The sequence below is a fragment of the Balaenoptera ricei genome, chromosome 6 (genome assembly GCF_028023285.1).
Source record: "Balaenoptera ricei isolate mBalRic1 chromosome 6, mBalRic1.hap2, whole genome shotgun sequence".
In the NCBI taxonomy this organism is placed as follows: domain Eukaryota; kingdom Metazoa; phylum Chordata; class Mammalia; order Artiodactyla; family Balaenopteridae; genus Balaenoptera; species Balaenoptera ricei.
This window is the reverse complement of record NC_082644.1, coordinates 75315167-75338404: the sequence shown is the minus strand read 5'-3', so window position 1 is coordinate 75338404 and position 23238 is coordinate 75315167. Positions and strand designations below refer to the sequence as shown.

The following is a 23238-nucleotide window of genomic DNA, read 5'->3' as shown; positions in this document are numbered from 1 at the left end:
TTCTAAAATGCCTAATGTAATCTAAAATTCTAACGTAACCTGAAATTCATGATATTCTAGGCCAGGCAAGTTGACCTCCTAAATAATGTGTTCAGACTTGTTTTAACTAGTAGTTTCTTAGTCTCTCATAAGCTATCATTTTTGTATTAGCTTGGGCTTCTTTATTACTAGAGATCTTCCTTTAGGCTTTAACGTCTTGTTACCTGTACTTTGGTATTTGTACAATATATTTCCTTCATTTTGCATTCAGTGGGAGCTATTCTATGGCTAACCTCATCTGCTTCAGGGTGATACAGAACAGCAGCTCCTGAGGTCCTCTTCTAGCTCTCATTTCGAAGGCCTCTGAGTCACATACTACCGGCTATTGGCAACATCACCATGAGCTTCCCTGACTCCAAGGACTTCAATGACTCCAAGACAGGACAGAGTTGCTGACCTTTGGGTCCATGTGTCCACATTCAACCATTCTTAGGTTGTTGTGTTATAAGTGTTCTGGAACTAAACATAAGATTTGTTAACTGTTTCCTTTTCCTTTTGTTTTTAATGGAGTCTTTCTATCTGAATAAAATATCTGTTCTTCTAGGATTTATAGTATACAAATTCTTCTGGAGCCATAAAAATATTAAGGCCATAAGTAATACACAAAAAGAATAAAAATTCAAGAGCTGTCTAAAATAAGTTCAGAAATTCTATAGCATGGGGCTTCCCTGGCGGTCCAGTGGTTAAGACTTTGCCTTCCAATGCGGGGGGTGTGGGTTTGATCCCTGGTTGGGGAGCTAAGATCCCACATGCTTTGGGGCCAAAAAACCGAAACATAAAGCAGAAGCAATACTGTAACAAATTCAACAAAAACTTTTAAAAAAAAAAAGAAATTCTATAGCAAATCACAGCATCTGGAAAATATATAATAATTGATATGATCTTTTATGTACTGGCACATTCAATGAAGATAAACATAAAGGATGCAGCACAAATTAAAGATAAGAGATTAAAATGCAGATAATGGATAAGGCACAAATGTTTTTAAATTATTTCCTTTGTTATATCATGAATCTATTAAAACTCTACAGCTACGTAAATACTTACTACATATAAAAATTCTTTTAGGAACTAGCACTACCAAGAGAAAAATGGAGATTGGTGATGAAATCTCAGAATACCTTTATAAAAAGAAAGACCTGTTGAAAATATTCAAAAAACTACAAATCTTGTATTAGGCCTATTAACTAAAACTACACAGTTTATAGTGAATCAGCATCTAATTTCTATGGTAGGGAACAGAGTTACTCCATTCATGGAAATCTAGCATTGAACAGTACAAACAGTTGCCAAATTTCCCTACTGCAAATTTGGGCCAATGAGCATAAAACTTTTAAATTTTCTTTAAAAGTGTTTTCTTTGGGGAGGAAATGCTAGAGAATACAAAGGAAAGACTGGAAGATAGGAGACAGAAACTTGTATAGCTATTTAAAAGGGGATCAGCTATACCTATAATAAATACTAAAAATTTGCTCTGAAAGAGCAATACAGAAATAAAAATTCTAAAAAGCTGAAGTTAGTCTATCTTTACTTGAGGTTTTTAACCTTTCAGTATTAAAAAGAAGCATCTTAAGCAAACTAAAATGCCCAAACATTCAAAGCTGTTAAAATTCTCAAATAAACAAATTACCCCATAGCTTGAGTTAAAGATCCACAAAAAAGCTGACATAATTTTTCAATAGAAATAAACAGCAAAGGTTATATCATATTTATTATTTAGACTGACTTCCAAACTTTAATTAAAATTTCCTCCCAAAGAGGAAGAGGGAATACATTTAAGGAAGTTGCTACTACTGAATAGCTAAAAGTAAAATAAAGCAACAATGAACAAATGTATTCTAAATAGCTATTACATAGACTACCAAATTAAAACTCATAATTGTAAAAGTAATACTGTACATATTAATGCTAATTTTTATATGTAAAATAATCAGTTTTCTCTTTTAGGCAGCAATTACCCTCCAATATGGCCCTTAGTCAGCTGAGCCAAAGGATGTAAGGGAGCAGCACCAGGGTGTACATAAAGCTGATAAAACAGAATGCCAAAATTACAGAGGAAGGGTAAAGGACAGAGAGATGAGAAACAAAGTCCAGTGTCTTTTCATGTAGACCCAAAACTTCAAAGGAATGAAATTATAAATTATCAATCTAGTGATTTATTTATGATACTCAATCTAAGCCATTTCAGTAATCTTCATGGGTGAAATTAAAAGGTCAGACCCTTTTTAAGACCCCCTTTGGTAAAAAATATTATTTAATTTAGTAAATTAAATAGTAAATATTATTATCTCATCAGTGGGAGATAGAATTTTGCAAAACAAACTTTCCCTTCTCTGCCTTAAGCCTAGTCTCATTTTATGAACAAGATGCTATAAAAATGGTGCATTATTTATTTAGGGGAGAATGGGGAGGGGAATGGTGAATCCACCCTTTCAATCTATTTGCCTTCACAAGCTAGGATTCAGCATGTAAGATGAAATTCTATTCTACAGGGAAGAATGGAAATTTTTTCTCTATTCACCTTAATATTTATCTGGACACGATTTCGAAAATCAGGGAATGAAGTCATATACTATGATACTGATATTACTGGTGAGGTAATTAAGAAACTTACTTACCATTTTTTAGGCTTTGATAAGGGTTTGTACTTGCTGTATTTTACACGCCACTCAAGAACTTCTTTACAATGCTGACATACTCCATCATGAAGTTTTGCATTAATTTTCTTAAAAAGAAACAGAAAAACAAATTGAGAATTTCACTTGTGAGCCAGTATTACAAACCCCAAAAGGTACATGAGAAATTTAAGGGTTTTTATATTTTAATTTTATTTATGTATTTTTATAAATTTATTTATTTATTTTTGGCCGCTTTGGATCTTCGTTGCTGCACGGGCTTTCTCTAGTTGCAGTGAGTGGGGGTTACTCCTTGTTGTGGTGCGCAGGCTTCTCATTGCAATGGCTACTCTTGTTGCAGAGCATGGGCTCTAGGTGTGTGGGCTTCAGTAGTTGTGGCATGCAGGCTCAGTAGTTGCGGCTCGCGGGCTCTAGAACACAGCCTCAGTAGTTGTGGAGCACGGGCTTAGTTGCTTCATGGCATGTGGGATCTTCCCGGACCAAGGCTCAAACCCATGTCCCCTGCATTGGCAGTCGGATTCTTAACCACTGCACCACCAGGGAAGCCCTTGCTTAGCATTTGATTGACATATCTTTTTATATCCTGCGCCACTAGGGAAGGCCTAAGTTTTTTTTTAAATAGCAACCTAACTTCAACCTAGGTAACATTTGATGGTATACTATGCATATTTATGTACATTATCAATTTGGCTCTTTACAAAGGCAAAGATCCTTAACTGGCTGTAGCTCAGAATCATCTAGGGAGCTTTTTAATTTCCTGGAAGAAGTATTTTAAGCACATCCCCATTGATTCTGATGCATATTTATTTTACAACTCAAACTGTATAGTTAAGATAGATGCATTTTACTGTACATACGTTATATCTCAAAAAAAGGTAGTAATAAAAAAGAAAATCTAATTCATATTTTAAGACTACTGTTTTGACAATTCAAATCTTACCACTGAGAAATGAGAAATTAAACGGAGAAATTAGACAGTCCTGAATTGTCAGTCTGCAGGGGACAGCAGAGACTAAGAAACTTGAGAAAGGAGAGCCAGGGAGAAGCAGCTGGAAGCAAGAAGGTATTTAATTATTCAATTTAAACCTTTTGTATTCTCATGTAAAGATGTCTTCGAAAAGTTACCTTGCTAACCTGGTTTCTTCAAAACAGAAAATAAATATGTGCATGTGACTGTGGTAGAAAAGGGGCTTTATGAAGAAAATAAACATTTTTATTATAATATTCGTCTCAAAATGTGTTGGGAAATGAGGAAGGGAAATTTTTAAATGTGTCATGTTTTCACTATATATTTCCACTATATATTTTCACTAAATACTATATATTTTCACTAAATACTCTGGGAATTCTCTAACTTACTTTGGTTGTGGAAGCTATATATTTTCACTATATATTTTCACTAAATACTCTGGGAATTCTCTAACTTACTTTGGTTGTAGAAGCCTGGTCTTTGCCTATTGTTGGAATAATGAAGAAAGGACATTTTAAGTTCGCTTCCTTTGTTTCCTTTTTTAATTTCTCAAAAGGAGGAAAAAAAAGCATCCCAAAAGATGCAGATTCTTTGGAGGGTTATTTGATACTGAGTTAAAAGCACAATATTTAGAAATCATCTGAAAGAAAACAAAACTTCTGAACAGCACTTGATATTCTTTAAGGTTCTAAACAAGAAGGTAAAATAATGACAAAATGTTTATTCCAAGAGAAATTTCAAGGATATTTTCAAAAACCATAAATTAAGCTGTGAATACATTATGTGTGAATTTAACCCTGTGGTGAAAAACATATTCTATTCCTTATGAATTGTGTGTGGGGATTCTTTTCTTCCTGACTTAGAAGGAGAGTCCCTGGGAAGAGAAATTCTGCATGCCACTATATTCCCTCTTTTCTGTGGTCCACTGACTGTTGCCAGAAAGAAGGAAATCTGTGCCTAACACCAAACTCCTCTTCTTATCAACCTTGGCACTTAGTTATCGCATACAGGGCTTGCTAAGAAATATCCAGAACTAAGGTCCACATTTCATCTTTGGTTCTCACTGCCCTCTGTTGCCTAGAATATCTTACCGAAAGCATTGCTTATATTTTCCTAACTGTAACCAATAATAGAAACAAACTAATGACTTGATCTATGATTATAATATGAATGTGATATAAACTTTCTAATTAGAATGTTCTTAGAATGCACACCATTTCGTTACCTGCAATTTTATTATATACAACACACTCTACTTGTTAACTAGGAAGGATTATTTGGTTTCTTGCTTGTTTCTGTTCCAATTTCTGACCATTTCATCTTGATTTACAAAGCTGTGCATAGTTTGGAAGCTGGTTTCTTTAGGGTGGATCAAGAGTAGAACAAAACAGGTCTTTGTGGGAACTTGTCCTGTATGCGATGCGTGAAGCAGTATAAATGGAGACATTGTACAGCACCCACATGACCAGCAGGCACTACTACAAAATTAAACTTGATTTTCATGTGTTAAGAAATGAATGAGAAAAGAAATGAATGAATGAGAATGAACAGTACTTTCACTTAAAAATAATTGCAGAAAGAAAACTGTGTACCTTGCTTTACCGTTTTTTGGCAAACTAGAAAAAGTGAATTCCAGACACGTGAGCAAAGGAAGCCAAATCCTAGTTCTAGGAATCACTCCGCCTGGAGCAAAGGAGACGGCAATCTTACCTTACACCTATGTTTACAACTAACCCTGTCTTGGCAGTTAATTTTAGCATGTCCCTCATGGTAGAAGATAATAGGTTATTTAAGGTTAAGATTTAAGCATGTTCAAATATAAAATCAAAACATAGTTTTCTAAGTACAAAAGCCTTTAAAGATCATTTAGTTTAACAAGCTACTATCCAGATCTCTAAAGGAAAAAAATCATCAGTGGAAGATTCCACTGGACTTAAGAATCTTAGCTAAAAAAAGAAAACCTTCTTTATCAATGAATACTTCTTTTAAAAATTAGAATAGACTTAAGATGTATCAGAAGACACTCCTACTTCACATACACATAGTCTTAAAAACTGTCTAAGCCATTATTAATTCATACAACACATTTTATAGTAAGTGCTGTTATCCCTGTTAAACGTTGTTATCCCACAATGCATCAGTGATAAAATAATACAGCAATCCCCAAAAGAAAACTGGGTGAGGACTACAACTCCAAGAAGGTAGCAAGAGTGAATTGTAAATATAACATCTGTATCAATATGCTGATGCTGAAAAATATTTTATAAAATATAAAGTATCATTTAACAGAAGGAAGGCACTACTGTGTTGCAGGGGAAGAATCTGAATAACATACAAGAGCAACTAATATAATCTTTCATTAGGATTTTCTGTACATCATAATTCTTCCAGAAATGCTAAAGGTAAAACAGTGGCATATTTTACTTCCCTTCATTAACTGAAAAAAAAAAAGAAGTCAAAAAATCAAATTCTCAAGAAAAATGCCAACTCTAACTGCAGCTGAATTTCCATGGAATGGAGTGGAATGGAATGGCCTTGTTCTCTCCCCTGCCTTACACCAAAATAAGGTATTTGCTGCCAATATAGCTACAACAGTGTTATTCCAGAAAATAGGAATTTTGTATTTTAACTATATTTAAAAGTATATATTTTAAAATTTTCTAGTAACACTCCTTTAGTCTAAATTTGGTTAGAGGATAAAGGATCTCTGAATTGAGTAGTAAGATATTATATGACTAATAATAATAATGTGAAAATCTGTATTTTAGGTTGTGACTTTCAAATCATAAACTGTATTATTTTAAATCCTTTTAATATGGCTAGAACATTGTTGGGCATAAAGTATCTTATAAAATAAATACAACCAAAAATAGATGAGGGAGTCAGATTGAGGGAAAAATGAGAGTTGGTAGGGAAAATTACAACGCAGTCAGGAGTACAGCTGGGAAGTGCACTTGCTAGAGATCGGCCACAAGTGAGATGTGAGTTTTCTAGCAGTCAAAAAAACATGAGCTCTGCTCACCGACCTGATTCAATGTCTGTAACATGCCAAAAATCCAGTTTCTCAGAAGCAGCACAACTATTCTTGTCATTGAAACCCAAAGTTTCATTTTCCCAAAAAGGACACCATATAATACAGTAAACAATGTTCTCAAAAACAGCCTTACAATTCAAAGTATTTCACAGAGCTGTTTTCTACCTTAGTTCTCAGAGTAGGCTGGCGTTATAGCATGCCAAACACAGTGCAGTAAAAAAGTTATTTTCAGGCGTGCAAAGTAGATACAGAGGCCTGATATTCATAAGATCTATAGAAATGCACTGCAAATCATAAGGCCATCTTCAATAAATACTTTCTCCCAAATGAGTTCTAAAAACATTCACCTCTATTATGAAAAATTCAAACATGCAGAAAAAAGTTAAAACAATAATACTAATGCATAGCCGTAAACACTATCTAGAGACAACTGTTAACGTTTTATGTGCGTGTACACTTAAAATAAGTTGCAAACATCGAGACACTGCACCTGTCAATCATACATATCCTGGAAATAGACTTTCTCCTACTTAACCACAATACCATTACCACACCTCAGAAAAATGAAAAATAATTCTCTAATATCATTGAATGTAGCCCGTCTCCACTGAAATGTCCTCAACTGCTCCCTTGCCCCCCCAAATCAGTATTCAAGTTCAGTTTGTTATCTCTCTTTTGATCTAGAAGGGTTTCCCTCTTTTACACTGATTTTTTTTTCAATTATTTTTAAAAAAATTTTTATTGGAGTATTGTTGATTTACAATGTTGTGTTAATTTCAGGTATACAGCAAAGTGAATCAGTTATACATATACACTGATGTTTTTGAAAATACCAGGCAAGTTGTCTTTGAGAATATTCCACATTCTGTATTTGTAAGATTGGTTTCTCTTGGTGTAATTTAACTCATTGCTTTATGTCCTATAGTTCTGCAAGGTGGAAGTTAGGTTTAAAGGCTTGATTAGATTCAGGTTTAAGATTTTTTTGACAAAAACAGTTCATTTGTGCTACTGCTATGTACTTCACATTACTCCAAGTCAGGAGGCACAAGATGTCCAGTTCTCACCTAGTCAGTGATGAGAAATTTGACTGATCACTTGGTTAAGGTAGTGACTGCCCAGATCTCTTCAAATTACAAAGATTAGCAACAACGCATAGGGGTCATGTCAATATGCTGTTCCACAATAACATTTCGCTTCATGGTTTTAGCATCCATTCAAGGTTCTTTGCCTGAATCAATCATTTTAAATGCTAACTCTATCATTCTTTCTACATTAATTAAATTTTTTTTAAAAAGGTTGCCAGCTTAAGTCAGTTTTGAGGTATAATACATATAGAGTAAAATTCACCCAATTTAGGTGTATAGTTCTGTGAATCTGACAATCAACATATAGAACATTTCCATCCTTCTAAAAAGTTCCCTCATGCCCCTTTGTTGTCAACCCCCAGGCAACACTAATTTTCAATCTGCTCCTACAGTGTTGCCTTTTCCAGAATGTCATATAAATGAAATGATCAAGTATATAACTATTTGAGGAGCTCATTCCTTTTTATTGGTGAATGGTATTCCATTGCATAGATGTGCTATAATGTTTATTCATTCACCATTTGAAGGACATTCTGAGCTGCTTCTAGTTTGGGGTGCTAATAAATATTTACATACAAATTTCTGTGTGGAAACGTTTTTATTTCTCTTGATTTACTATCTAAGAATGGTATTGTTGGGTTGTATGATAATTTTATGCTTAACTTTGTAAGAAACTAACAGTTTTTCAAAGTGGCTATACCATTTTGCATTTCCACTAGCCATGTATGAAGATCCAGTTTTTCCACATCCTTTCCAGTGCTTGAAATTGCAAATATTTTTTTATTTTAGCCATTTGAATAGGTGGATAGAGTTATCTATTTATGCTTTTAATTTGCATCTCCTTAATAACTGATAATGTTGAATGTCTTTTCATGCACTTACACGTTATCGTGTATTTTCTTTAGTGAAGTGTCTGTTCAAATCTTTTGCCGTTTTTTTTTTCTTTTAATTGGATTGTTTGTTTTCTCATTATTGAGATGTAATGTTCTGTATATATTCTAGATACCTGGCCTTTACTGATACATACTTTGCAAATATATTCTCCCAATCTGTGCTTTTATTTTCATTATCTTAACAGCGTTTTTCTAAGATAAAATCTTTTAAATTTCAAAGAATAATGTTTCGATTTTTTCTTTTATGGACCATGCTTTTAGTGTCAAATCTAAGAAGTCTTTGAAGAATCATGATTTTTACCTACGTTTTCTTCTGGAGGTTCAGTAATTTTAGGCCTCACATTTAGTCTATGATCTATTTTGAGTTAATTTTTGTACATGGTGCAAAATACTGGTAGGAGGTTCTTTTTAAATTATCTATGGGCGGGACTTCCTGGTGGCGCAGTGGTTAAGAATACGCCTGCCAATGCAGGGACCACAGGCTCGATTCCTGGTCCAGGAAAATCCCACATGCCGCAGAGCAACTAAGCCCGTGTGCCACAACTACTAAGCCTGTGCTCTAGAGCCCGCGAGGCACAACTGCTGAAGCCCACGCACCTAGAGCCTGTGCTCCGCAACAAGAGAAGCCACCGCAATGAGAAGCCAGCGCATCACGAAGAAGAGTAGCCCCCGCTCACCGCAACTAGAGAAAGCCCGAACGCAGCAACGAAGACCCAACACAGTCAAAAATAAGTAAATAAATAAATAAATTTATAAATTATCTATAGGCATCCAAGTTCTAGCATCACTGAATTGTTTGTATCTCTGTCAAAAGTTAAGTATGGGGCTTCCCTGGTGGCGCAGTGGTTGAGAATCTGCCTGCCAATGCAGGGGACACGGGTTCGAGCCCTGGTCTGGGAAGATCCCACATGCCACGGAGCAACTGGGCCCGTGAGCCACAATTACTGAGCCTGCGCGTCTGGAGCCTGTGCTCCGCAACAAGAGAGGCCGCGATGGTGAGAGGCCCGCGCACCGCGATGAAGAGTGGTCCCCACTTGCCGCAACTAGAGAAAGCCCTCGCACAGAAACGAAGACTCAACACAGTCATAAATAAATAAATAAATAAATAAAAGAACGTGAATTTCAAAAAAAAAAAGTTAAGTATGTGTGAGTCTGTTTTGGACTCAATATTCTATCACATTAATCTGTGTCTACTCTTTCTTCAGTACCACCCTGTCTCGATTACTGGAGCTTTAAGGTCTTGAAATCAGTACTGTGTCTCCTCCAAATTTGTTCTTTTTCAAAATTATTTTGGCTATTTTAGTTCCTCTGCTTTTCTGTATACATTTTAGGATCAATTTCTTAATTGTAACAAAAAAAGCCTGCTATGGACCTACTAGAGAATGGACTTGAGGATACGGGGAGGGGGAAGGGTAAGCTGGGACAAAGTGAGAGAGTGGCATGGACGTATATACACTACCAAACGTAAGATAGATAGCTAGTGGGAAGCAGCCGCATAGCACAGGGAGATCAGCTCAGTGCTTTGTGACCACCTAGAGGGGTGGGATAGGGAGGGTAGGAGGGAGGGAGATGCAAGAGGGAAGAGATATGGGGACATATGTATTTGTATAACTGATTCACTTTGTTATAAAGCAGAAACTGACACACCATTGTAAAGTAATTATACTCTAATAAAGATGTTAAAAAAAATTTTTTTTAAAGCCTGCTATGATTGCAGTTAGGATTATATTGAAACTATAAATAAATTTGAGGGAGAACTGACATCTTAACAATACTGACTATTCCAATCCATCACCATTGCATTCCTGGGATAAACCTCATTTGTCTGAGGTATATTATCCTTCTTATTGGTGAATACAATATGCTAATATTTCATTGAAGATTTTTGTGTTTATGTTCAATGAGGGATATTGGTCCATAGTTGTTTGTTCATTTGTTTTAATAACGTCTCTGGTTTTGGTGTTTAGTTCAGCTGCTAGAGGATTCATATACAAGGGTTAAAAGGACTTAAAATAGAAGTAAAGATTTTATATATCTTAGAAGAACACAAGAACATTAAAAGTCTTGTAGAATAAGCTCAAGTCCTTATTTTTAAATGTTTAAAAGTACATTTATATGTTTAAAAGTGTTTTTTTGGTTACAAACCGAGAAAAAGTTTATCCTAACTAGATGGAGTTCAATTCCTTATAGCTAGCCTTTGGATTATCATATTATATAACACTTTAGGAAATCAAATTTATCACTCAATAAATATGTATGGGGCAGGGGAAAAAACAGAGTTCAAGCTTCACATAGAAATCTCTTTTGTATTCTGTCCAGTAGTCTGTAAATTTTGTTCATCTCCTACCACCTCATTTGGTTTTGCAACTAGTTCTTTCTTTTTAATGCTTTTTTTTCCCACTGTGTATTAACAATGGTATACTATATTGTATAATTTTCTTATGACAAGAATTTATTACTTTTGTAAATGAAAAATAACTTTACTGATCAATTTTATAGATTTAAAACAATATGAGCATTTATATATAATATTCACATTATAGAAATTTTTATAAAAATACAGATAAAGAGAAAAAGACAAGTCTTATCACTCAGAGATTCTATACTTTCCAGCATTTCAAGCATATATATTTATAGAAATTTGCACTTTTTAATGTATGCGTTGTTTTATAACTTATCAATTTTTTTCATAAGAGTATATATACTTTTAAAACATGTTTTCATTGGCAGTATTATATTCTCTCAGAGTAATACTTTCATTTACTTAACCTATTCTCTGAGAGTTTGCCTGTTTCCAACTTCTGACTGAATACGTATATTTTTAAATGTACTATGTTATAAATATCAGAAAACTTCTAATGAACATGCAAATTCTCATTTACACATAACAAGTTCTGATCTCACTTCAACAAAAGAGTAAAAATAACAGGAATTTTATCAGAGGTAAAAATTCATAGTAAAGAATAACTGTCCCTTTCTTAAATCAAGTACATAATTATTTGGACATTAAAGCAAATGTTTCCTAATATTGTCTATAAAAATTTTCTTTGTTTTTTTATCCTGGCAGTTAAAAAGTTAAAAAGAATAGAAGACACTGCCACTTTCCTTTTCAAAAAGGGAATTAAAAATCATTCTTGCTGGGAATTCCCTGGCGGTCCAGTGGTTAGGACTCGGCGCTTTCACTGCCAAGGGCCCAGGTTCAATCCCTGGTCAGGGAACTAAGATCCCGCAAGCCTCTCAGGACAGCACCAAAAAAAAAAAAAAAAAAAAAAAAAAAAAGCATTCTTGCTATAATCAACAATACCACAATTACTATAGATAGAACACCACTATTACATGATCCAGAATATTAATACTGAGTTCTAGTCTCTTAAAACTTTCAAACATACAAACTCTTTTTTAATGTAATAAGAAGTAATAGTCTAAATGTCTGTTACTCTCAGAAATACCTTATTTGGATAAGTTACTGAGTCTTACTATTTTTATGTATTTTATTATTTCACAAAATGAGCTAGTTATATAAATAGACCAGAAATACTTTTGAAGTGAGTTCTCGTATAAAATTGGTTTTATTGTCATTTAAGGATAAATAGAAGACCAAAGTTACTATACGCTTACTTCTTTTTAGGAAACTACATTGGTTTAATGTAGCTAATTAGAGATTAGCTCTCCACATTTATAAGCAAAATATTACCTTAGTGTTCTAAAATACTTGATATACATATATATATATACATCAAATACATAAACATTTCAGTTACCAGTATTTGATTTTTCACTATATAAAATTCTAATTAAAAGATACCTAAGGCATAAAATGAGGTATATTTCTACTGTAAGTTAAAATAATTAATTTTCCTCCCTAAAGTCTAGTCCATCTTCCTCTCATTCACTCTGTATTCATCTTAAGTCCTTAAAACACCAATACCAAGCAGAGCAAAGTGAAAATATATACTAGAAATACTCAAAATTCTCCTCTTCTTCAACATATTTACAATACTAGCTTTTCTAGTCATGAAATAATATTAGATTCCTTCTCCCACTTGTTTTTTTTTTTTACTGCTGAAATGTTTAACAAACGACATCTGCAAAAATAAACAATTGCATTTTCATCCAAAGACTGAATATAAAATGGGTTCTGACCATCCTAAACAGAGGACTATTCTCTCAAAAAGTGGGTAGAGCTATTGTCAGTTGCAATTATACAGAGAGGGTCTATGTACAAACTACCTACTGATTTATTTCAGCAGCCATGCAAACTACTCAGATTTTCACTGACAAGCTGAATGCAGACACTTAAAAGAAGCCACACCTGCCTACAGGCAGAAACATGCTGTTGCAATATCTTCTGGCAGTAGCAAAACCTATTAAGAAAGCAATTTTTTTTCCAAAGTATATTTCATTCATTTACTTTTAAGGAAAAATTAAAATAAATTGGTGCTGTAAATTTTAACAAGCAAATATTTCTGAAGGATTCTAACAACCAAATCACTGCACTGATAAACCAATCACATCTTTAAAAGGTGTGGTCAGTTGGAACAAAGAGCACTCTGGTATGAAGATTTTTAATTCTCTCCATCTTGTTCTAAAAGGCACAGTTCAGGAGGGCATGTTATGAATGTTAAAAAATATTTTTATAGAAGGACCTAAAATGTAACGCTAAGAACAAATTATAAGCAGAACATAGTATAATCTCCTGAGGACAAGAGAAATTTTGCCTTACAACAATTAAAACATTGGGAACTTAGTATTTTAAGATAATGTGCTTTCAATTATCTTTGAGCCATCTTCCTTATTAACTATGGGACATTTTTAGTAAATAAATAACCCAAGAATAACTTCTCTAAGAGGAAATAGCATTATTGTCAGAGCAATTTTACGGGAAGTAAGTTTTTTCTCCCTCAAAATTTTGCTGTAAATGGTCAAAATGTCAATGGTTTTATCTAGGGATAATCTGTGTCGTTCCTGAAAAAAGACCCGCCTTACAAAGTAGGATTGTACCCTAAACTCCATTTGCTCCTTCTCAAGATCCCTTGCTAATACTTCTTCCTCTGATTACCCCTTAAAATTATCCATTCCTCAATATTTAGTCATCAACTCACTCACTCACCTGCCCACTCTCTCTCTCTGTCTCTGTCTCTCCTTCAACTTAGATGTCTACCAAGGAGGTGATACACTTTTCCTTAGAAAGAAAGTTGATTACTATAATTGAAACACCACTGGTTAGTGTGAGAAGAAATAATAACAATAATGGTAATAATAATAATGACATTTATATAGTATCATCTTAAAAATCAATATTCACAGTTAATCATATCATTTCCTCATGACTATCTTAGGGGATAAATAGTATTATTTCTATTTTACAGATGAAGGAACAAATCCAGACAGGTTTAACAATCTGCCTACAATCACACAACTACACAGTCATACAACCAGGGCTCAAGACTCATGCTGACTCCAAATTCCATATTTTGCCCCACCATTCCATACTGTCTCTCTTTTAGAAACTAAATCTCAGGGCTTCCCTGGTGGCGCAGTGGTTAAGAATCCGCCTGCCAATGCGGGGGACACGGGTTCGAGCCCTGGTCCGGGAAGATCCCACATGCCATGGAGCAACTAAGCCCGTGTGCCACAACTACTGAGCCTGTGCTCTAGAGCCCACGAGCCATAACTACTGAGCCCACGTGCCGCATCTACTGAAGCCCCCGCACTCTAGAGCCCGTGCTCCACAACAAGAGAAGCCACCATAATGAGAGGCCCGCGCACCACAACGAAGAGTAGCCCCTGCTCGCTGCAACTAGAGAAAGCCCGCGTGCAGCAACGAAGACCCAACACAGCCAAAAATAATAAATAAATAAAAATCAATAAATTTAAAAGAAAAAAGAAACAATCTCAGTCTGATTTCTAGTTTCCCCATTGAAAGCATCATTACTTGGGAAGATGCACTTTGATTTCCAATCGAGTAACTTAGAGAAATCTTTGAAACATACAGTGTTTGTTGAAACGTACAGTGTTGTCCAGAATAACCTCAGAACTGACAGGAAAACCTATGTTAGAGATATAAGTCAAGAGTCCAGAAGAGCTATTACTTAAGAAGCTTTTCCAAAGTTTAATATCAAAAGATATCACCCCTAAATGTAATTTATCCTAGATTCTCAGTCTGTATGTCTAAAGTCCCTTAATTCAGACATGGTTCACAGTGGTACTGCACTGTATAGAAACCATCTGTTTTCTACTCTGACTTTCTCATGGTCAGGAAAAATAGAATTCATGGAAATAGTTTATGGCCTTTATTCCTATTCCTGGAATTTAGGCCAAATCTAAACACTCTGAAAGCTGGGAAATTACTTCTTCTTCACTCTTCCCTATGTTTTAACCCTGCCTTAGTTAAAAGGTCAAACGTCAGACCAAATCTCAATTAGCTATGGAATCTAAGATTAGGAACATGCTAGGAAATCTGGGTAATTTCCAGATCAGTGATTCTCAACCTTTGTTTCTCCCTCTACTGTTCACAGCCCCATGTTACTCTCATCATCAAATACAGAAAACAGTACAACTTAATTAACAGGAGAGTTAATGAGTATTTGGGGGAAGCACAGGGAAGAGAGGTCCTGATACATTCTTTTCCAACAGAGGATGTCTATCAAAACTGGAGGAGATAGAGCTAAATACATGTATTTCTAGCTTCTCAAGAAATCTTCTACTATACTTATCATTTAACTCCCTGCTTGGTTGTTTACAGTTCTGGCCAATGTTCTTTTGCTTATTTAAGTCCTTGAGTGATTTCATATCTATGGGACATGTCTGTACTTTGATCAGGTGTCTAGACAAAAGCATGCTTAGGGAAAGATTATTTATTTACATGGTTTATTATAAAACAGGTTTTTTGGTTTTCACTATAAAAATAATAGCAAACTAAATAATTTTTACATAAAAGACTGCTATCATAAATCTATAAACCACATGCCTAATCCTTTATAAAAATTCTCCCTGCTGCTATTCTTAGAACATTCCTGTGGCTAGGGGCAGGCATAATTATCTTCATTTTGCAGATGAGAAACCTGAGGCTCAGAGAATTAAGAGATTTGCCTGAGGTCACACAATTAATCAGGACAGCAGAGGCAGAACCCATAAAAAGATGCCTTTTAGTTTAGGGCATTCTATTAAAGTTACAAGTAGAAAGTGTTCCCCTACAGCTTTCAAGGTTTTCTAAATAGTAAAGGAAAAAAGAAAAAAAGAAAAGCACAAAATTTTGCAGAGTAAAATTTTGTCTATGTTTTTGTCCTATGTTTTGACTCAAATTCTAACACTGGTATATTGTTTTGCAAATAGGGCCAGACCTGCTGGCTTGTTCCTAGGGTAACCTTGCAGTATTATATGTTATTTGCTTAAAAGGCACAAAACAAAATTCAAAAGTTAGAAAAATTCATTTAAGAACGAAAATATTACCTTTGCTAAGCAATGTTCTAAAAGAGGATGATTTACTTTTCTACCATGTTCTTCACAGATTTTCAACACACTGAGACCTAAAAAATAAAGTGTAAACTAAGTAGTGAGCTACATGGGCCAACTATGTACAATCCAATTGGAATGCAAAAAGCCCTACTCAAGCAGCAATTGTGTAGTGTCATGAGGCAACACATGTGTTTTTATAAGCACTCATTAAAAGTTAGTCACAATTTGAGATCTTGTCCAACCAGTATGGTATGCCCCAAGTTAGTGATCTTAAAAGAGGCAAACTACTGACCAACCATTGTTTAGCATGTATTAAACAAAAAAGAACAATGACATTCATTTCCTTCTAATAGCATATTTTAGGAATTTCTGGATTTAACTCTTCCAAGCATAATAATTGGCAATGCCCACAAACCAAATGATTTTATCTTTTAAAATAAATCAGCATTGTATGTCATTTACTTGGGTACAGGTATACAAGGACAACTGCCATACTGAAGCTAGTTAATTTCTTCAAAGATAGTTGCCTTGTTCTGGTCACATTAATATATCATAAGAATAACCTGTATATGCTGACAATTGATTGAGGAGTCAAGTCACAAAAAATTAGGTTTGTGCCATGATTCGTTTAGTCTAGAGCGCAGTATTCACATGTGACTTAACCTAACTTCAGTTGAGAGCATTTTCTCATTCTTAAAAAAGAAAGATGTTTTTGATGACAAGAATATAAAAAAACTAAAAAAAAAAAAAAGAATATAAAAAAACTAAGGGATAAAATTAAGATGTGTTCTGAAATGAAGGATGCAAATCACCTATAACAAAACACTACTACAATTTATTTCCATAGTTTTTTAAAAATCTGAAGTTGTCCTATAGTTCTTATTTTATTCTCACATCAGCCCTGTGTGGAAGGAAGAAAGTAGTATTGTTATTTATTGTTATTCTAATTTGTAGAGAGTTGATATAACTTACCCATGGTTACAGAGAGTGACTCAGTAGCCATATAGGAAGGAATCTGAAGAGTCTACTCCTGCTTCGCCCTGACTCCAAGTTTAGGACTCCTTCCAACAGTCAAATTATAAAATGTATCACAGGTTAGAAGTAAGTACAGCATGTACCATGACCATCTCTCTGCTGTCTACAGGAACAATTCGAAAAAAGTACAAGCTACTGTGTACTCAGTACTATGCTAGGCATCGCAGGGATTCAGAAGATTTACAATACACAGTTCTCTCCTCACAGGGCTTCACATCTAGTTGAGACAAAAGGAATGGGCATGAAGGAAATCTGAATAGTAAGCAATAGTATTGTTAAGAGTTAAAATAGTGTTTAAAACAATAGATTAACTGTTAGCTTCTTCAAACTGGGCTTTTGGAAGGATTTGGATTGAGGGGTGGGGGAGTCACCGGAGATTCAAGGCTGACTGGTAGCCTTGCAGATTCAAAAACTCTACTGAGCCGGCGTGCCGCAACTATTGAAGCCCGCGCGCCTAGAGCCCGTGCTCCGAAACAATAGAAGCCAACGCGATGAGATGCCCGCGCACTGCAATGAAGATTAGCCCCTGCTCACTGCAACCAGAGAAAGCTTGCGTGCAGCAATGAAGACCCAACACAGCCATAAATAAACAAATAAATAAATAAATAAATTTATATTAAATAATAATAATAATAATTGTAGGAAATGATTTAAAAAAAAGAAGAAGAAGAAGAAGACTTAGTAAAATTTGACTGATTTTTTCTTACTGGGTAGCAAAAAGAAGGCATTAATAAAGGCGTCTCTAGAGAATCCCTAAGATGAGAGTTAACTACCAAGATAAACCAGGTTTTTTATTTAAATATACTAGGGAACAGCCAACGAAATCATCATATGAGGGTTAAAGAACCATCCATGGTTCAATAAGGAGTTTAAATTAGAGCAACAGCATCACATGTGTAAAAGTAACCATAATATTCTTTCATATGGATGATAAATGACAACTTATCCCATATGACTATTCTAACTTTATTAAAAATTAGATCTAGCATGATGTCCTACAAGCATTCACATTTACAGGAAACATGATATCATATTACTATAATGTCTTGTGATAAAGGCTAATGATGGTATCTAGAACATTCACAAATACAAGTATATACTATGATGTCAAGTATATTACTCAGTTTGATGACTTCAGGGACATGAGTAATTTCAAAACAAACAGGTCAGCCACCTGGTAAGACAGGGCTGAGCATTTAATTATATATAAATCTTTACAGGACAACAAAGCATTTAAAATAATCCTTAGTTTAGCTTGGTGTTTCATATTCATGTTGTAAATGGCCTTCAAAACCAGGTGCAATTAATATAAAGCTACAACAGAATTCTAATGCTGATGGGCCATCACTGAAAATTATTATACATGTATATAGTTCTATCATCTACAAGAAGAAATACTTCCTTGTTAATAACATATAACTCTGCCAAAGCAAAAACAAAGAAAAAAGAAAATGTGTCATATAACTCCGTTCCGTAAGGACAATTTGAATAATTACATTAACTTTAGAATATAAATCTATTCCAATTAGAAATGAACTTGATAAAATATCTAAGAAAATATGCACCATAAAGTTCTAAAAATGTAATTCAACCTCATAAGTAGATAAATTGGAAGACATTTAGGATTGAGGTTGAAATAATCAACTCCAAAGCTAAAGGAAAGTTCAAATTTACTCTTGATAGTTTTAGAAGTCAAAAATCCTACAGGGACCAAATCAATCACTTGGAAAATCAAATCACACCAATTTCTTTCATCCCAAACAAGGGTTATATCAAGTCGTGTTGTACATTTAAGCAGTTAAGATGATCCATCAGGATGCTTGTCTACATCCACTAATACTATTTCTGTAAAGAAAGGCTGGTCATCCAGGCACCTATAACTCCCTCTCCTTTGACTCCAAAAGCCGTGACTTTAAGGTTATTTAAAAATACTTCATATTCATCAAGATAATGGTTATTAGAGGAGAGAGTGGTAGTGAATAGGAGAGGTCAGTGACATTCTCTTGATCTGAGCTGACTGGGTTCAGTTTGTGAAAATTCATTGAACTTTATTATGATTTTTGCACTTTCTATATGTTGTATGTTATACTTCAACAAAAGTTTAATAAATGAAAAGCTCCATATTTACCTTTTTTCACTTTTTAGAGTAGTTACTAGTCTGATTCCTGAATGAAGGATTCATATCATACTCATCTTTTGCAAATGCTTGCTACATAACAATATGACAGATGTTATGTCAATAAAGACAGATGAATTAACAAAGACCAACAATCAACTGTACAATGTCAATAAGAACTACTTGATTTCCATTCCTTCATTCCAGAGCACTGAACTGCTGCGACATATTACAGAGTACACCATGAGTAGTTAAAAAAAAATGCTTGAGCCCCTCCCATCAGAGGTAGACGGCATTTGTGTATGTACATGTAAGAGAAAGAGAAAGAAGCCAAGACATATATATTAATAACTAATAAGACATGCACTATATGTGTGGTGAGGGCAATAAATGCCACAGGGACGGAGTGAGACATTCCAGTGGGATTAACCAGGAAGGGCATTACTGAGGGTGTAGCATGTGAGCATGATGAACATCTTAGTAAGATGAAGGAATGGACTGGCATTTACAGAATACTTAACACTGCCAAGTACCATGTGAGCATTTTCATAAATCTTACTTAACTTTCACAATATAGCTAAACCCACTAAGATCTTGACTAGTTAAGAAATTTATCCAAGATCACAGAGCCAGTACATACTAGGGAATTTGACCTAAATCTTTTGACTCCAAGATCAATGTCTTTCTACCACACCATGCTGCTACTGTCTTGAATAAGAGCTTGATATCTGTGGCCAAAAATCCAAATCTGAAATCTGACAAAAATTGACAAAAAAAATTTTTCCTACCCAATGCATGCACTTCAAAATATTTTTATTCTTCAAAGTTATCAGATCAAAACCAAAACAAAACAGACCACATCTACGTATAGGAATGATGGCCTAAATTGACAGTATTGGAATTCTAATTCACAGTTTGAGATCAATCTATTCGACTATCCTTCTTGGTAAAAAGGTCTCAGTCAACCATAGTCTTCTAACCAAAAGCCGATTACCAAAATAATGTGAAAGTTATGAAAATTAAGATAATTTAACAGTTGACAGTCTTGCTGACAAACAGAAACACAGAATGTGAGAGAAGGCCAAGAATCAAGGGTAATTCTTACATTTTGGTTTGACGAACTGGGTAAATAGTGGAGTTGTTTACAGAGTTGGGAAGCACAGGAGGAGGAAAAGGTTTGAAAGAGAAAAATTAAGAGTTCTTTCTTTGCCATGTTAAGCTTAAGAAACCTTTTTGATATTTAAGAATAGAGGTCAAGTAGGCAGTTAAATATACAACTTTGCAGCTTAGGAGAGAGGTTGGCCTGGAGTTCCAGATCTGGAAGGTATCAGCATAAAGATGGTATTTAAACTCATGGACTGAGCTGAATGAAAAAAATTATTTCAAGAAGAGTGCTGGAGGGCTTCCCTGGTGGCGCAGTGGTTGAGAATCTGCCTGCCAATGCAGGGGACACGGGTTCGAGCCCTGGTCTGGGAAGATCCCACATGCCGCGGAGCGACTAAGCCCGTGAGCCACAACTACTGAGCCTGCGCGTCTGGAGCCTATGCTCCCAACAAGAGAGGCCGCGATAGTGAGAGGCCCGCGCACCGCGATGAAGAGTGGCCCCCACTTGCCGCAACTAGAGAAAGCACTCGCACAGAAACGAAGACCCAACATAGCCAAAAATAAACAAATAAATTAACTTTAAAAAAAAAAACAGTGCAAAGAAGCTGCTTTAAAAAAAAAAAAAGAGTGCTGGAGAGGCAAATGCTGCTGATCAATTGAGTGAGATGAGTACTGAGCATTAACAAAGATTTGGCAACACAGAGATCGATGACCTTGACGAGGGTGGTTTTAGTGGAATGTTATGTACAAAAATTATTTAAATAGGGATAGAACAAAATGGGAGGTAAAGAAATGGAGATCCAGGAGCTTGTCTATAAAGAAGAAGGAAGAAATGGGGTGGGGCCAGAAAAGAACATGGGTTCTATCTAAGGAGGATTTTTTTTTTTTTAATTGAAATAACCCACTACAGATGGAAAGACTGATGATGCAACAGAACATGGACAATTGAGAAGTCTTAAGCCTTTAAGTCCTAAGGTAGGCAAGAAGAAATGAGCTCTAGGGTGCAAGGAAAGGGACCAGTCTTAGGCAGAGACAGGCAGTTCATCCATTGTAACAGGAAGGAGAGTGTAGGGGTACAGATGCAGGTAGTTTGGTAGATATGATGGTGGATAGAAAGCTGGATCTAAGCAAGGTTAGGATTCTGCCAGGCAAGTACCACAGAAGGAAAGAAGGATAAGGGATTTGAAGTACATGAAAAAGAGCAGTTGTACTGATAGAACATGGTCTCCAAGCTAGATGAGGGAAAAAAGGACATGAATGAGGTGCAGTGAAAAGTGGAAAAGTTAATGCACATGAGCACCCAGTAGAGTTAAAAAAAAATTATTTGAGGAATAAGGAAATCAGGTAAGTAGACAGTGGGTTTTTTTGTTGTTCTTTTTGTTTGTTTGTTTTAAGTTTATAAGAGGAGCAGTTACCAGCAATGAGGTTTAACATTTGACCATGGGAGTAGATTTCTGAGGTGGGGGGTTCTAAAAGCTGTGAGGTCATATGTTTGATTATCCATGTGGCTGTAGCAATCACTAAGTCTAATGACAGGAAAACTGTGGAAAAGCAGTGAGCCAGGTACTAACGAGGAGGTAAGGATGGATCTGGCGGGGATAATAGTCTGATGGCATGCATTTCAGAAGAGCTGGGGTTCTGAGCAAGGAAAAAATAGACTGAAGCAACAAATGGGAGAAAGGGTTCTAAATGAGGGGTTGAAGATGTGGGGTGAAAAAACGTCATTACTTAAAGACTATAGGGAAACAGAGTTCCCAGGAATAGTCAGTTAGGGCAAGAAAGTGAACGAAATTTTATTTTCAACACTATGTCTCTGTTTGATGATAGTAAACTATCAGTTCCAGGAGGCAAATTGGAAGGGTTAGGGGAGGGGGCATTGAAAAGTTCAAGGACTGTATCAAGCTAGGATCTACACAAAGCCAAATGAGTATAAAATTTCCCAGCAAAAATGGCCAACTTGGGAATCTTGGACACTAAAAAAGCAACCAAAACAAATTAACAAACACCTTTTCTAAGCTTCATAAGAGCAGTTCAGTATCTTTCCAATAAATTCCCTTTTTGCTTAAGTTAGCAACTAAAGAATCCTAATGATAATTACCTTCATGTCGAGGGCCTTGCATACATAGACAAGTTCAGAAGAGGAACGTTTATTTAATTCATTCAGTATATTTAAGTGCTATTTGGCCTGGAGTGATAAGGAAAATCTCAGAAAGGAATCTTAGGCATGTTAGCTATCCGTTTATCCCCTTTCTCATTTCATTTCTTCCTTTCACAAAAGTCCATGGTGAGAAAAAGACCAATAACAATTAGGCTGGAGTGAGCTGGCAGCAGGGTTGCTCTGAGGACAAACACGATTCTCTGTACACCTGCCTGTGACCGCACAATAACACTTGTGCAGGTGTGGAGAGTCCTATAGCTTAAAATAACAAATGCCGCAACAGCCTGTAACTGTCATCCCTGAGGTTCTTTGTCCAACTGCGCCACTCCGTACTACACAGTGTTTCTCCAAACGGAAAATGACCCATTTGGGGAAGAGTTAATATACATTCCGACTTTCTCTCTCTCAGGTGAACTAATTTACCTAGATGAAGAATTCTGAGAATATTTCTAACAGGGTAGTATTTAACTTTATGTAGAAACAAGTGTTGACAATGTAATTATAAAATTTTATAATCCAACAGTGAGTATGGTACTATTCCTTAACACATAGACCAAATCAAGACAAGTTAATTTCAGTTGCCATTCATTGTACATAAAATGAAATGTCTACAACATATGGTTGATGTAGAAAAAAACAATTGTAGCAGGCATCAAAAATAAGAAACATGCAAAATCAATTTATTGGCTTCAAGTGGAAGCACCTTGGGA

The 23238-nt window shown here is 35.3% G+C and overlaps 1 protein-coding gene across 1 annotated transcript in view; it reads right to left on the bottom strand.

The window, feature by feature from the left end:
• Positions 1 to 23238, bottom strand: part of C6H9orf85 (chromosome 6 C9orf85 homolog) — a 61040-nt gene that overhangs the window by 31006 nt on the left and 6796 nt on the right. Inside the window, exon 2 of the mRNA XM_059926462.1 lies at positions 2658 to 2764. Within this exon, the coding sequence (XP_059782445.1) occupies positions 2658 to 2764 (107 nt within the window). The remainder of the gene's footprint in view (positions 1 to 2657; positions 2765 to 23238) is intronic.